Below are 11,080 nucleotides of genomic sequence, written 5' to 3' on the forward strand. Positions count from 1 at the left end.
CATGGACATGTAATTGGAAAAAAGGGAAATATTTTAATAGACTTCTAAACAACTGTGGATATTCCTCTTTGCATGAGACTTGACAACTAGTAGTTTTTTATAGGTTGTTACAGTGAGACAACTGAATCTATATGGATGAATTTTTTCTTAATCAGTTATGTTACAGTAATCCATTGGTCTACATTGCCTTTTTTTTTTTTAACATTGCATTTTGAACGGCTGTCTTACCCATGCACAATTGTTAACATCTGGCAATTGTTATTTGTAAAGTACTCGTTCACTGAGTTACGTAGATCTTCCAACAGTTGACACATTTTTTTTAATCCATTATCCAAAAATCGCGTTCTTTATCATCAACCATAACATCAGAAAAGTCTTTTGAGTATTGGAAAACTGTTAAGTTCATGGTGGCAGATACAGTGTTACAAAATTCTAGTTTCTACTTGAAAGTTCAAATGTTATAAATGTATTTATCAAAATGCTTTCAGTTGTTTTCCCTGAAATGCCAGGCTTGCTTCATTCTTTTTTTAGAAAATACCTGCCAAATATTCACGTCGAAATAACCATATTTTGTCAGCGTACTTTCAAGTGAAAAAGATGTTCCAAGAAAAAGCAGCTAGTTCATCTTGTAATTCAAACTGAGACTTGTTAAATGATCTCGTTAGATGTGATTTAATTTTATTCCTTATTACGGTTAAGACCCGAGGGCGGAATCTGATTCTGAAACCGTGCTCGCCTCGGGACGGCGGAGGTCACATCTGCGTTTCCGGGACGTGTCGTGAGCTGGCCCGGGATGGCCCGGCACTGCCAGCCCGCTCATCGCTCCGGATTCACACTTTCATATTTCCTCAGAAATAAGAAAATCTTTGGTTTCAGTGTACGAAAGCGACTACCGCCCCGACCCCCTGACGGTGGAGATCCAGATCCAGCTGATCCAGGGCCGCTCGACGGAGGATGCGCTTCGGGGACTCGTCCCGTAGGGCGCGGGATTAAAGGTTGTTCTGACACCGCGGCTCCGCGTCTGTCCAGCCGCCGCCGCGCGTCCGGGGAGCGGGGTGCCGGCCGTGGGGAGGAGCGGGGAGGGGTCCTGGCCGGGAGGAGGCGGGAGCGCCTGGCTGGGGAGGAGCGGGGTGCTGGCCGTGGGGAGCGGGGGGCCCGGCCGTGGGGAGCGGGGGTGGAGCTGGCCAGGGAGGAGAGGAGAGCTGGCCGGAGGAGGCGGGGGGCTGGCCGGGGAGCGCGGGGTCGGCCTCCCCCGGGCGGGCTCCGCAGGGCCGGGCCTCTCAGCCAGCAGGTGCGCGGGGAACTGCGCAGACCCAGGTGGGCGGGGACCCGCGGCCCCGGGCCCGACCCCAGAGACCGCGCCCCCAGCCCGGCCTTCGCCGCTGGGTTGGTGGGCCGCGCGGGGGCGTGGCCAGCGATCCGGGGTCGCCACTGAGCCCTGCCCACCGTCCGCGCCCGGCGGAGACGGCTGTGCGTACGTGGCTTCGCTGCGCGAGCTCCTCGCCTGTGTCGGCTCGGCGTCTTGGCTCAGGTAGGTAGGCGAGGGGCGGGCGGTGCTTGGCCTGGGGCGCCTGGAGCCCCGCTGCTGGGAGGGGGCTGTCCCACTGTGAGCGGAGGGGCGCCGAGCCCCCGGCGGGAGGAGCCGACTTGGCAGCAGCGGGGTCGCGGTCGCACTGCCCCGCGGGAGCGGCCTCCCGCCTGCGGTGGCCCGTCGGGGCCAGGTGGCCTCCTGCCGCCTGTCGGCTTCTGTTCGCCCCGCTGGGGCGAGAATGGCCGGAGCCGCGGGTGGTGGACGGGGCAGCCTGGGGCGCTTGCTCCGGAGTCCCCGACGGGCAGCACCGCTCGCTGTGCTCAGGCCCGGAGAGGTGTCCCCCGCGGGGCTCTGGTCCTTTTGCTCTGGCGACCCCACGGGCCTCTGCGCCTCCACAAGAGCCCTTTAGAGGCTGTTGTGTCGAGGGAATGAACCAGCCCTTGACCCTTTCCCTCATCACAGCGTGATGGGTCACCGAGCCCTGTGAGGACCCCAGAAGCAATTTCAGACCCTTAGGGCTCGGCACCCACTTGGAGGGGGGCGTGCACTCGCTGAAGCCCGTGCCGGTTAAGGACCAGGCTTGGGGGCTCACAGAGCGGAGGGAGGCTTACGCTTAGCAGGTGCTGAATGGGAGTCCCAAGCAGGTGTGTGGAGTGGGGAGCAGAGGAGCGGCCGCCGCCACTGCGGTGGGGAGCTGCGGGTTAGTTCCCGCAGTGAAGCGCCTGGGGGAGTGGGTGCATTGGGAGCGCTGTGGACACAGGGGAAATCAGGTCCACAGCGCATCTCAGCCTGGGCCTCTGAAACGCGCAAGTCAAAACCAAACAGCTGGCCTTGCACCCTTCTCGGTAAGTGGCACCACCAACCCGCCCCCCGCTCTTGCCCCTCCCCGGGTGCCCTCGCCCACAGCAGGCGTAGCTCCCACACCTGAAATCCATTTTCCACGCCTGAAATCCATCTGGTTTTCACGTGCTCCACGGCCTCGCTCTAGTCTCAGCTGCGGCTGCTTACTGACTAATGCAAGAGTTTGCTCGCTGGTCTCCTGTTACCCCTTTTGCGCGTCCCCAATCCGTCATCTAAGCAGCAGCAGTAGTGACCTTCCAAACAATGTAAATTCTTTAACTGCCTCTGTTAAATCCTCCGACGTATCTCCGTGGTGCTTACAATAATAAAACACAAGCTCTTTCCCCATGGATCTTGCATGTGACCCTCCTCAGGCTACTGCTCCCGCTTCACCACCTGACACTTTCCTCCTTGTTCTTTCCGGCCCAGCCACGCTGCACACCTGTCCTGCTTCAGGAGCTCTGCACCTAACTATTGCCTCTGCCCGGCCCACCCCCCACTCTCCCCCCCGCCAGGTCTTTATGTGGTTTGGTCCCTTACTTTGTTCAGTTCTTGCTCAAATGTTCTTTTTCAGGGAGGGCTTTCTAAACTACCGTGGGCCAAAAGAGCCTTTCCGGTCACTCTATTCCATCACGCTGCTTTCATTTCTTCTCCGCACTCCTTGAAGTTCGTACTGGTTTCTTGGTCTCTTTGTGAGGGCTGGGACCTGTCTGTCTTGCCTGCCACTGCATCCCTGGCAGCTAGAAGAGATGCTTTTGTGGCAGCGGCGGCAGGGACGACCGGGATGAGGCTCATGCGGGTAGGCCGGACCGAGGTGATGGCCGGCTGGACCGGGACACGGCAGGGGGAGGTGACGAGGAGGGGACTGATGCTTGGCTACTGTGGCTCTTGGGCAGGTTACTGTACTAAGTTACCATTTCTCAGCTTTCTCTTTGTATTGCTGGGAGACTTGCCGAGAAAAAACCAGAACTCAATCAGCGGTAGAACTGGTGAGGGGTGGCCGCAGGGGAGCCATCCTGGTACAAGTCTGTGGCTTTCCTATTTGCTTTCATGCTCTTCCTGTGCGTGTTGTTTTTTGTTTTTTTCCTAAAGCTCCATTTAAACGACTCCCCAGGAAACCCAAACTACTTCAGGCAAACCTTGTACCAGTATGTGTTGTACCCCTCCCAAACCTTGCACCAGGATGTGTTAAATGGGTGTGTTCTGTTGTGGCTTCCGCCACCTGCTGCTGCCCGGCAGTGGTTTCCTCTCCCTGGAGGAGCAAACTCCCTGAGGGCGGTGCCAGGGGCTGTCATCTCTGAGACGTGAGACGCAGGGCCTGCCACCACTCTAGACTTTTTTTTTGGGAAATAAGCTGTGCCATTTTCACTAAAGCTCATTAGGTACTTGAGTTTCGTGGGAAATGCTGAAAACACTTGTGGTGCCTCAGTTTTAAAGTGGCTGCAAGTCCTTTTGGAGAAAAAGTTGACCCAAGCGTCCCCTAATGACAGCGGAAGGGAAGCGAGGGCTGGCATAGCAGGTGTGCTCGGTCTGTCCTCTGGGAGAGGGACCCCGGAGAGAGCCGGAGGGCACGCTGAAGAAGATAAATAGAAGGACCTAGCTGCTGGGCCGTGGGTTGCTCTCGGGACCGGGGAGGTGGAGGCCGGGCCAGGGCCGGGGGCAGTCCGCTCATCGGCTCTCTCCTTGCAGGCCCTGCCATGTTCCGCAGGGTAGGCTGGCTGGTCCTGTACAGCCTTGCCGCGCTGCTGCTCAGCTGCCTGTTCTTCCTGAAGGAGGCGGCCCACCCAGCGGGGGGCCCCATGGCCCGACAGCCCTTCTGGGCTCCCCCAGGGCCCCGGCGCAGCCAGTGTCCACCCAACCACACGGTGGCCAATGCCTCCCTGTTCCTGCCTAACCGTCACCGCCTCTTCTTGACCTATCGCCACTGCCGCAACTTCTCCATCTTGCTGGAGCCTTCGGGCTGTGCCGAGGACACCTTTCTGCTCCTGGCCATCAAGTCGCAGCCTGGCCACGTGGAACGGCGTGCGGCCATCCGCAGCACGTGGGGCCGGGCAGGAAGCTGGGCTAAGGGCCGGCAGCTGAAGCTGGTGTTCCTCCTGGGGGTGGCAGGATCTGCGCCCCCAGCCCAGCTGCTGGCCTACGAGAGTCGGGAGTTTGATGATATCCTACAGTGGGACTTCGCTGAGGACTTTTTCAACCTGACACTCAAGGAGCTGCACTTGCAGCGCTGGGTGGCAGCTGTCTGTTCCCAGGCCCATTTCATGCTAAAGGGAGATGACGATGTCTTTGTCCATGTCCCCAATGTGCTGGAGTTCCTGGATGGCTGGGACCCAGCCCAGGACCTACTGGTGGGAGATGTCATCCGCCAGGCCCTGCCCAACAGGAACACCAAGGTCAAATATTTCATCCCACCCTCCATGTATAGGGCCCGCCACTACCCACCCTATGCTGGGGGTGGAGGGTACGTCATGTCCAGAGCCACTGTGCGGCACCTGCACGCAGCCGTGGAAGAGGCTGAACTCTTCCCCATTGATGACGTCTTCGTGGGGATGTGCCTGAAAAAGCTGGGGGTGAGCCCCATGCACCATGCTGGCTTCAAGACATTTGGAATACGGCGACCCCTGGACCCTCTGGACCCCTGCCTGTACAGAGGGCTCCTTCTGGTGCACCGCCTCAGCCCCCTGGAGATGTGGACCATGTGGGCACTGGTAACAGATGAGGGGCTCAAGTGTGCAGCTGCTCCCTTGTCCCAGCTTCGAGGGGTGGGTTGAGCGAGTAGACTGTTAATTTTGCAGTCATGGTGAGAAATCGAGAACCCTGAAACTTGGCTCTTGATGGGTCTACAAGAAATCCTGACTTTGTTTTTGTAACCCCCTCCCAAACCTTGCTAACTGATTAAAGCACTGAAACCTGGCTAACTTGTACCAGAATGTGTTAAATGGGCAAATGCTGCCATCACTCCATGGGGGGACTCCTGGAGCCCCTTGGGGCTCTTCCAGTCTGGAGCGGGTGGTGAAGGAGGGAGGCTGCCTAGGGCTCCAAAAGACACACACAAACATCTTTTTTAAATGCAAAAAAAAATTATTCTCCTTTAGATACAATAGAGACACTCCAAGGAAAGAAGGAAACGAGAAGTGTGTGTTGGAATAAGTCCTGTTAAGAGCACCAGGTAAACACCCTGCATCCAGTCCCTGGGCTTTTGGGCTTTTGGCTCCTTGGCCTGAGCTGTCCTTACAGGGCAATGGGGCCAGGTCACAGAAGGCATTAGAAACACTTACCAAAAAGAAATCTTACAAACACACAGGCTCCCCTTTCCCCCCAAAACCTCACATCCCTATGGAGGGAGCAAATACTAAATCATATTTGAAAATGTAGATGGGAAACTGAGGTTTAATAGCTACTGAACTTGTGGACATGACAGAGAAGGCCCCTTCTCTCTGGCCGGGTTGGTGAGATGCTCTGGGTGGGAGGTAAAAAGATCGATGGGTGAGAGCGCAGCTGTGCTGAGCAGCGTGAAATGTTCAACAGGGTGCAGTGCCCTGCAGGCCGCAGGGCTAAGAACCAGGTCCAGTAGAAGCCTGAGACCGTGGAGATAGGGGTCAGGCACTCACAGCTCACAAGGACCTCTGGTCTGACGGGCCAGGGCAGGATCTGCCTGCCATGCCTCTCTGTGCAGAGAAAGCTGTGCTGACCCGGCGCTGGACGGCGTCTGCCCTTGCTTTCCGCAGGCCGAGTGGGCAGACGTGGGCAGCAGCTCAGGCCCTCAGTCCTCACGCAGGTAGGCCTCCTGCTCCGGCTCAGCCCTCTCATCCCCTCCCCCCTGTGCTTTCTGTCGGAGTTCTTCTGTCTGTGCTTCTGCCAACTTGGTTTCTGCTTTCTGGGAAAGCTGGCGCACCTCCTGCACCTGCGATCTCACCAGCTGGATGTGACTCCTGGCGGTTACAGAGGCCTGATCCGCTCCTGCCAAAAGATGGGCCACTTATGCTGAGTGGACACAAGGAAAGCCTGGGGGCTCTGTGGTTGTCATCTGAGCCTTTCTTGGGGCCACTTCCCCTGCTCTCCCTGCAAAGCAGAGAACCCTCTACCCTCCACATCCAGGTCTGCATTTTACTCTTTACTGTCAAAACCCTGGCATTTTCCTCCAGCTATCAGCAGCCATCATTGTTATAATTATCAAATGCAATTCCCACAATCATCTTTATAGCTACTCAGCTCTTAGTATAGACGTTTTAAGATTTTAATTTTTTTAACTGCACAAGGAATACATTTCTTTTTGACAAATGAAGAGATCAACTAATAAAATTGTCAAACACCTCTTTCCTCACCCTACCCAATCTTCAGAGATAACATCTTTTAGAAGTTTAAAGGGCACCTTCCTCATCCTTTAAAATGTTACTCATTTCATCTATTTAATAGATGGGCTGCTCTCCAATTCATGAAATGTTGAATAAAGCCAATTAGATCTTTTTTAAAAAGTTACTACATTCATATGGAATACATAGAAAAAGCTTTTATGACTATAAATCTACATAATGGCACAAACAGTACTGAACATATTTTGCAATTTTGTTTTCGAGCACTACCATTTTACCTGCTGCCAGTGTATTTCACAATACAGATTATCTGTATTTATTAATTCATCTACAGAACATTCAAGCAGTTCTTTTCTGTTACTGCATTAATGAGAACCTTCAGTACATGTAGAAAGACAGTGGAGGATAGCAGGCATCCTTTTATTCCTGATGTTGATGGAAATGCTTCTCATATTTCACTATGAAATAGGATTATTTAACCTTCATCATGTTAGGAACATTCTCTCTATAATTGTACTCAGATTTAAATCGGAAATGGGCACTACATTTTACTGAAGGCTTCTGGGGCATACACTGATATGATTACACAAGTGGCTTTTCTCCTATAATCTACTGCAGATAATCTCAAGTAGTGAATTAAATGTTGATAGGGTTTTTTTTGCTATATGTAGATTTTTTTAAATTTTATTTTTATTGAAATGTAGTTGATATACAATTTTGTGTTAGTTACTGCTGCACAGCAAAGTGATTCAGTTACACATATATATGCATTGTTTTTTAAAAATTCTTTTCCATTATGGTTTATCATAAGATATTGAATAGAGTTCCTTGTGCTATACAGTAGGACCTTGTTGTTTATCCATCCTATATATAAAAGCTTACATCTGCTAACCCCAGCCTTCCACTCCATCCCTCCCCTAATGCCCTCGGCAACCACGAGTCTGTTCTCTATGTCCCTGATTTTGTTTCTGTTTCGTAGATAGGTTCATTTGTGTCATATTTTGGATTCCACATATAAGTGATATCATACGGTATTTGTCTTTCTCTTTCTGACTTACTTCACTTAGTATGATAATCTCTAGTTGCATCCATGTTGCTGCAAATGGCATTATTTCATTTTTTTATGGCTGAGTAATATTCCATTGTATATATGTACATCTTCTTTATCCATTCATCTGTCAATGGAGATTTAAGTTGTTTCCATGTCTTGGCTATTGTGAATAGTGCTGCTGTGAACATAGGGGGCCTTCCACTCCATCCCTCCCCTAATGCCCTCGGCAACCACGAGTCTGTTCTCTATGTCCCTGATTTTGTTTCTGTTTCGTAGATAGGTTCATTTGTGTCATATTTTGGATTCCACATATAAGTGATATCATACGGTATTTGTCTTTCTCTTTCTGACTTACTTCACTTAGTATGATAATCTCTAGTTGCATCCATGTTGCTGCAAATGGCATTATTTCATTTTTTTATGGCTGAGTAATATTCCATTGTATATATGTACATCTTCTTTATCCATTCATCTGTCAATGGAGATTTAAGTTGTTTCCATGTCTTGGCTATTGTGAATAGTGCTGCTCAGTTTTCCACAGTGGCTGCACCAACTTACATTCCCACCAACAGTGTAGGAGAGTTCCCTTTTCCCTTTTCTCCACACCCTCTCTGGCATTTGTTATTTGTAGACTTTTTTTTTTTTTTTTTTGTGGTACGCTGGCCTCTCACTGTTGTGGCCTCTCCCGTTGTGGAGCACAGGCTCCGGACGCGCAGGCTCAGTGGCCATGGCTCACGGGTCCAGCTGCTCCGTGGCATGTGGGATCTTCCCGGACTGGGGCACAAACCCGTGTCCCCTGCATCGGCAGGCGGATTCTCAACCACTGCGCCACTGGGGAAGCCCTGTAGACTTTTTAATGATGGCCATTCTGACTGGTGTGGGGTGGTACCTCATTGTAGTTTTGATTTACATTTCTCTAATAATTAGCGATGTTGAGCATCTTTTCATGTGTCTATTGGCCGTATGTATTTCTTCTCTGGAGAAATGTCTAAAGTCTTCTGCCCATTTTTCGATTGGGTTGTTTGCTTTTTTGTTCTTGAGTTGTAGGAGCTGTTAATATATTTTGGAAATTAAGCCCTTGTTAGTCCCATTGTTTGCAAATATTTTCTACCACTGTGTAGGCTGTCTTTTCGTTTTGTTTATGGTTTCCTTTGCTGTGCAAAAGCTTTTAAGTTTGATTAAGTCCCATTTGTTTACTTTTGTTTTTATTTCCATTGCCTTGGGAGATTGACCTGTCAGAGAATGTTTTGTCTATGTTCTCTTGATAGGTTTTTTAAATGTTGAATTATCATTTTATTTTGAAGATAAATGGCTATATTTGATTTTTATCTATATTCATAAGTGATACTGAACTATAGTTTTTTTGTCCTGGTGCTGGGCAAGCCCAGTTTGGGATCAGGCCTATGCTGGCTTTAGACAATTATAATAGTTGGGAGGCTTGTCATCATTTTTTGGTACACTTTCTGTAACACAGGAATTATGTTTCTTGAAGATTTGATAAAACTCTCCCACAAAACTGCCTGGGCTTAGTGTCTGCTTTGGGGGAACAGATTCTTTGTGAATACTATTTCAACTTCTGTGGTTACTGATCTTACTTGGATTCTTTACTTCTTGGGCCAACTTAGGACTTACATAATGATCATAATATTCTCGTATGATTAAAAAAAAACCCATATCTATAATAGCTCTTTCTGATGTTACTTTTGCTCTCTAAAAAGTTATACTTGCCAAACCTAATTTTTAAATTCTTTTCAAGGAACCAGAGTTTGCCTTTTTAACTATTTATTTTTAGCTGCGTTGTGTCTTCATTGCTGCACACAGGCTTTCTCTAGTTGCAGCAAGCAGGGGCTGCTCTTCATTGTGGTGCATGGGCTTCTCACTGCGGTGGCTTCTCTTGTTGTGGAGCACGGGCTCTAGGTGTGCAGGCTTCAGTAGCTGTGGCTCGCAGGCTCAGCAGTTGTAGCTTGCGGGCTCTAGAGCACAGGCTCAGTAGTTGTGGCACTCGGGCTTAGCTGCTCCACGGCATGTGGCATCTTCCCACACTGGGGCTCGAACCCGTGTCCCCTGCATTAGCAGATGGATTCTTAACCACTGCACCACCAGGGAAGTCCCTATTTCTTTTTAGTCTTCTTATACCTTTTATTTCTTTTATTCCACATTGTCTGAATTTATTTTGCTTTCTCTAACTTACTGGGTTAAAAGTTTAATTAATTTATTTTCAGTTCTTCATAGTACAGTGAACATTACCTGTCACTTATGGCTGCTGTTCTTTTTATTTATGACATGTGCCTTTAAATAAGGGTCAATTTCTATTTAAGAGCTACTTTGTATACAACTCTCTGGGTCTGCTATATACAAGACTTATGACAGTTCTAAATACTTTTAAATTTCCATTTTTCTTTATTGAGGTATAGTTGATTTACAATAGTATATAAGTTTTAGGTGTACAACATAGTTATTCACAATTTTTAAAGGTTCTAATCCATTTATAGTTATTATAAAATACTAGCTATGTTTTCTGTGTTCAATATATCCTTGCAGCTTATTTATTTTATACATAGTAGTTAATACCTCTTCATCCTCTCCCCACTGGTAACCACTAGTTTGTTCTCTGTATCTGTGAGTCTGTTTTGTTATATTCACTAGTTTTATTTTTTAGATTCCACATATAAGTGATATCATCCAGTATTTGTCTTTGTGTCTGACTTACTTTACTAAGACTAAACCTTGCAAGTCCATCCATGTTGTTGCAAATGGCAAAATTTCATTCTTTTATGGCTGAGTAATATTCCACTGTATATATACACCACATCTTTATCCATTCATCTGTTGATGGACACTTAGGTTGCTTCCAAATCTTGGCTATTGTAAATAATGCTGCTATGAACATTGGGGTGCATGTATCTTTTTGAATTCACAGTTTCATTTTCTTCAGAGATATACCCAGGAGTGGAAAGGAACTGCTGGATCATATGGTGGTTCTATTTTTTTTTTTTTCTTCTTTTTTTTATTTGCTGTGCTGCTCGGCTTGTGGGATCTTAGTCCCCCAACCAGGGATTGAACTCATGCCCTCGGCAATGAAAATGCAGCATCCTAAACACTGGACCACCAGGGAATTCCCACTATTTTCAGTTTGTTTATTTTTACCATTGTCTTTTAAAATAAATTTTTACTGGAGTATAGTTGATTTGTTAGTTTTAGGTGTATAGTAAGGTGAATCAGTTATACATATACGTATATCCACTCTTTTTTAGATTCTTTTCCCATAAAGGTCATTACAGAGTATTGAGTTCCCTGTGCTATACAGTAGGTCCTTATTAGTCATCTATTTTATACATAGTAGTG

The 11,080-nt window shown here is 48.8% G+C and overlaps 2 protein-coding genes across 7 annotated transcripts in view; one reads left to right on the forward strand and one right to left on the reverse strand.

Annotated features, from left to right (window-relative positions):
* The first annotated feature begins 971 nt into the window (after positions 1–971).
* B3GNT4 (UDP-GlcNAc:betaGal beta-1,3-N-acetylglucosaminyltransferase 4) lies at positions 972–5,521 on the forward strand. 4 transcript variants are annotated; one of them, XM_007128802.2, is made up of 2 exons: positions 972–995; positions 4,061–5,279. In XM_007128802.2, exon 2 carries the CDS (start codon positions 4,069–4,071, stop codon positions 5,140–5,142), a length of 1,074 nt encoding a protein of 357 aa, XP_007128864.1. In that variant the 5' UTR covers positions 972–995; positions 4,061–4,068; the 3' UTR covers positions 5,143–5,279. The 4 variants fall into 4 exon arrangements, with proteins under 4 accessions (XP_007128864.1, XP_028336082.1, XP_028336084.1 ...); XM_028480281.1 differs by lacking the exon at positions 972–995 and adding an exon at positions 1,487–1,531 and having other exon boundaries at positions 2,946–5,279; XM_028480283.2 differs by lacking the exon at positions 972–995 and adding an exon at positions 5,467–5,521 and having other exon boundaries at positions 1,802–5,069.
* The window catches only part of DIABLO (diablo IAP-binding mitochondrial protein), a 16,639-nt gene continuing 11,067 nt past the window's right edge, over positions 5,509–11,080 (reverse strand). For all 3 annotated transcript variants that reach the window (XM_028480284.2, XM_007128788.3, XM_007128787.2), the window contains one exon: positions 5,509–6,331. In XM_028480284.2, the coding sequence (XP_028336085.1) occupies positions 6,135–6,331 (197 nt within the window). In that variant the 3' untranslated portion in view covers positions 5,509–6,134. The remainder of the gene's footprint in view (positions 6,332–11,080) is intronic.

This window comes from Physeter macrocephalus, chromosome 19 (genome assembly GCF_002837175.3).
Source record: "Physeter macrocephalus isolate SW-GA chromosome 19, ASM283717v5, whole genome shotgun sequence".
Taxonomy (NCBI): domain Eukaryota; kingdom Metazoa; phylum Chordata; class Mammalia; order Artiodactyla; family Physeteridae; genus Physeter; species Physeter macrocephalus.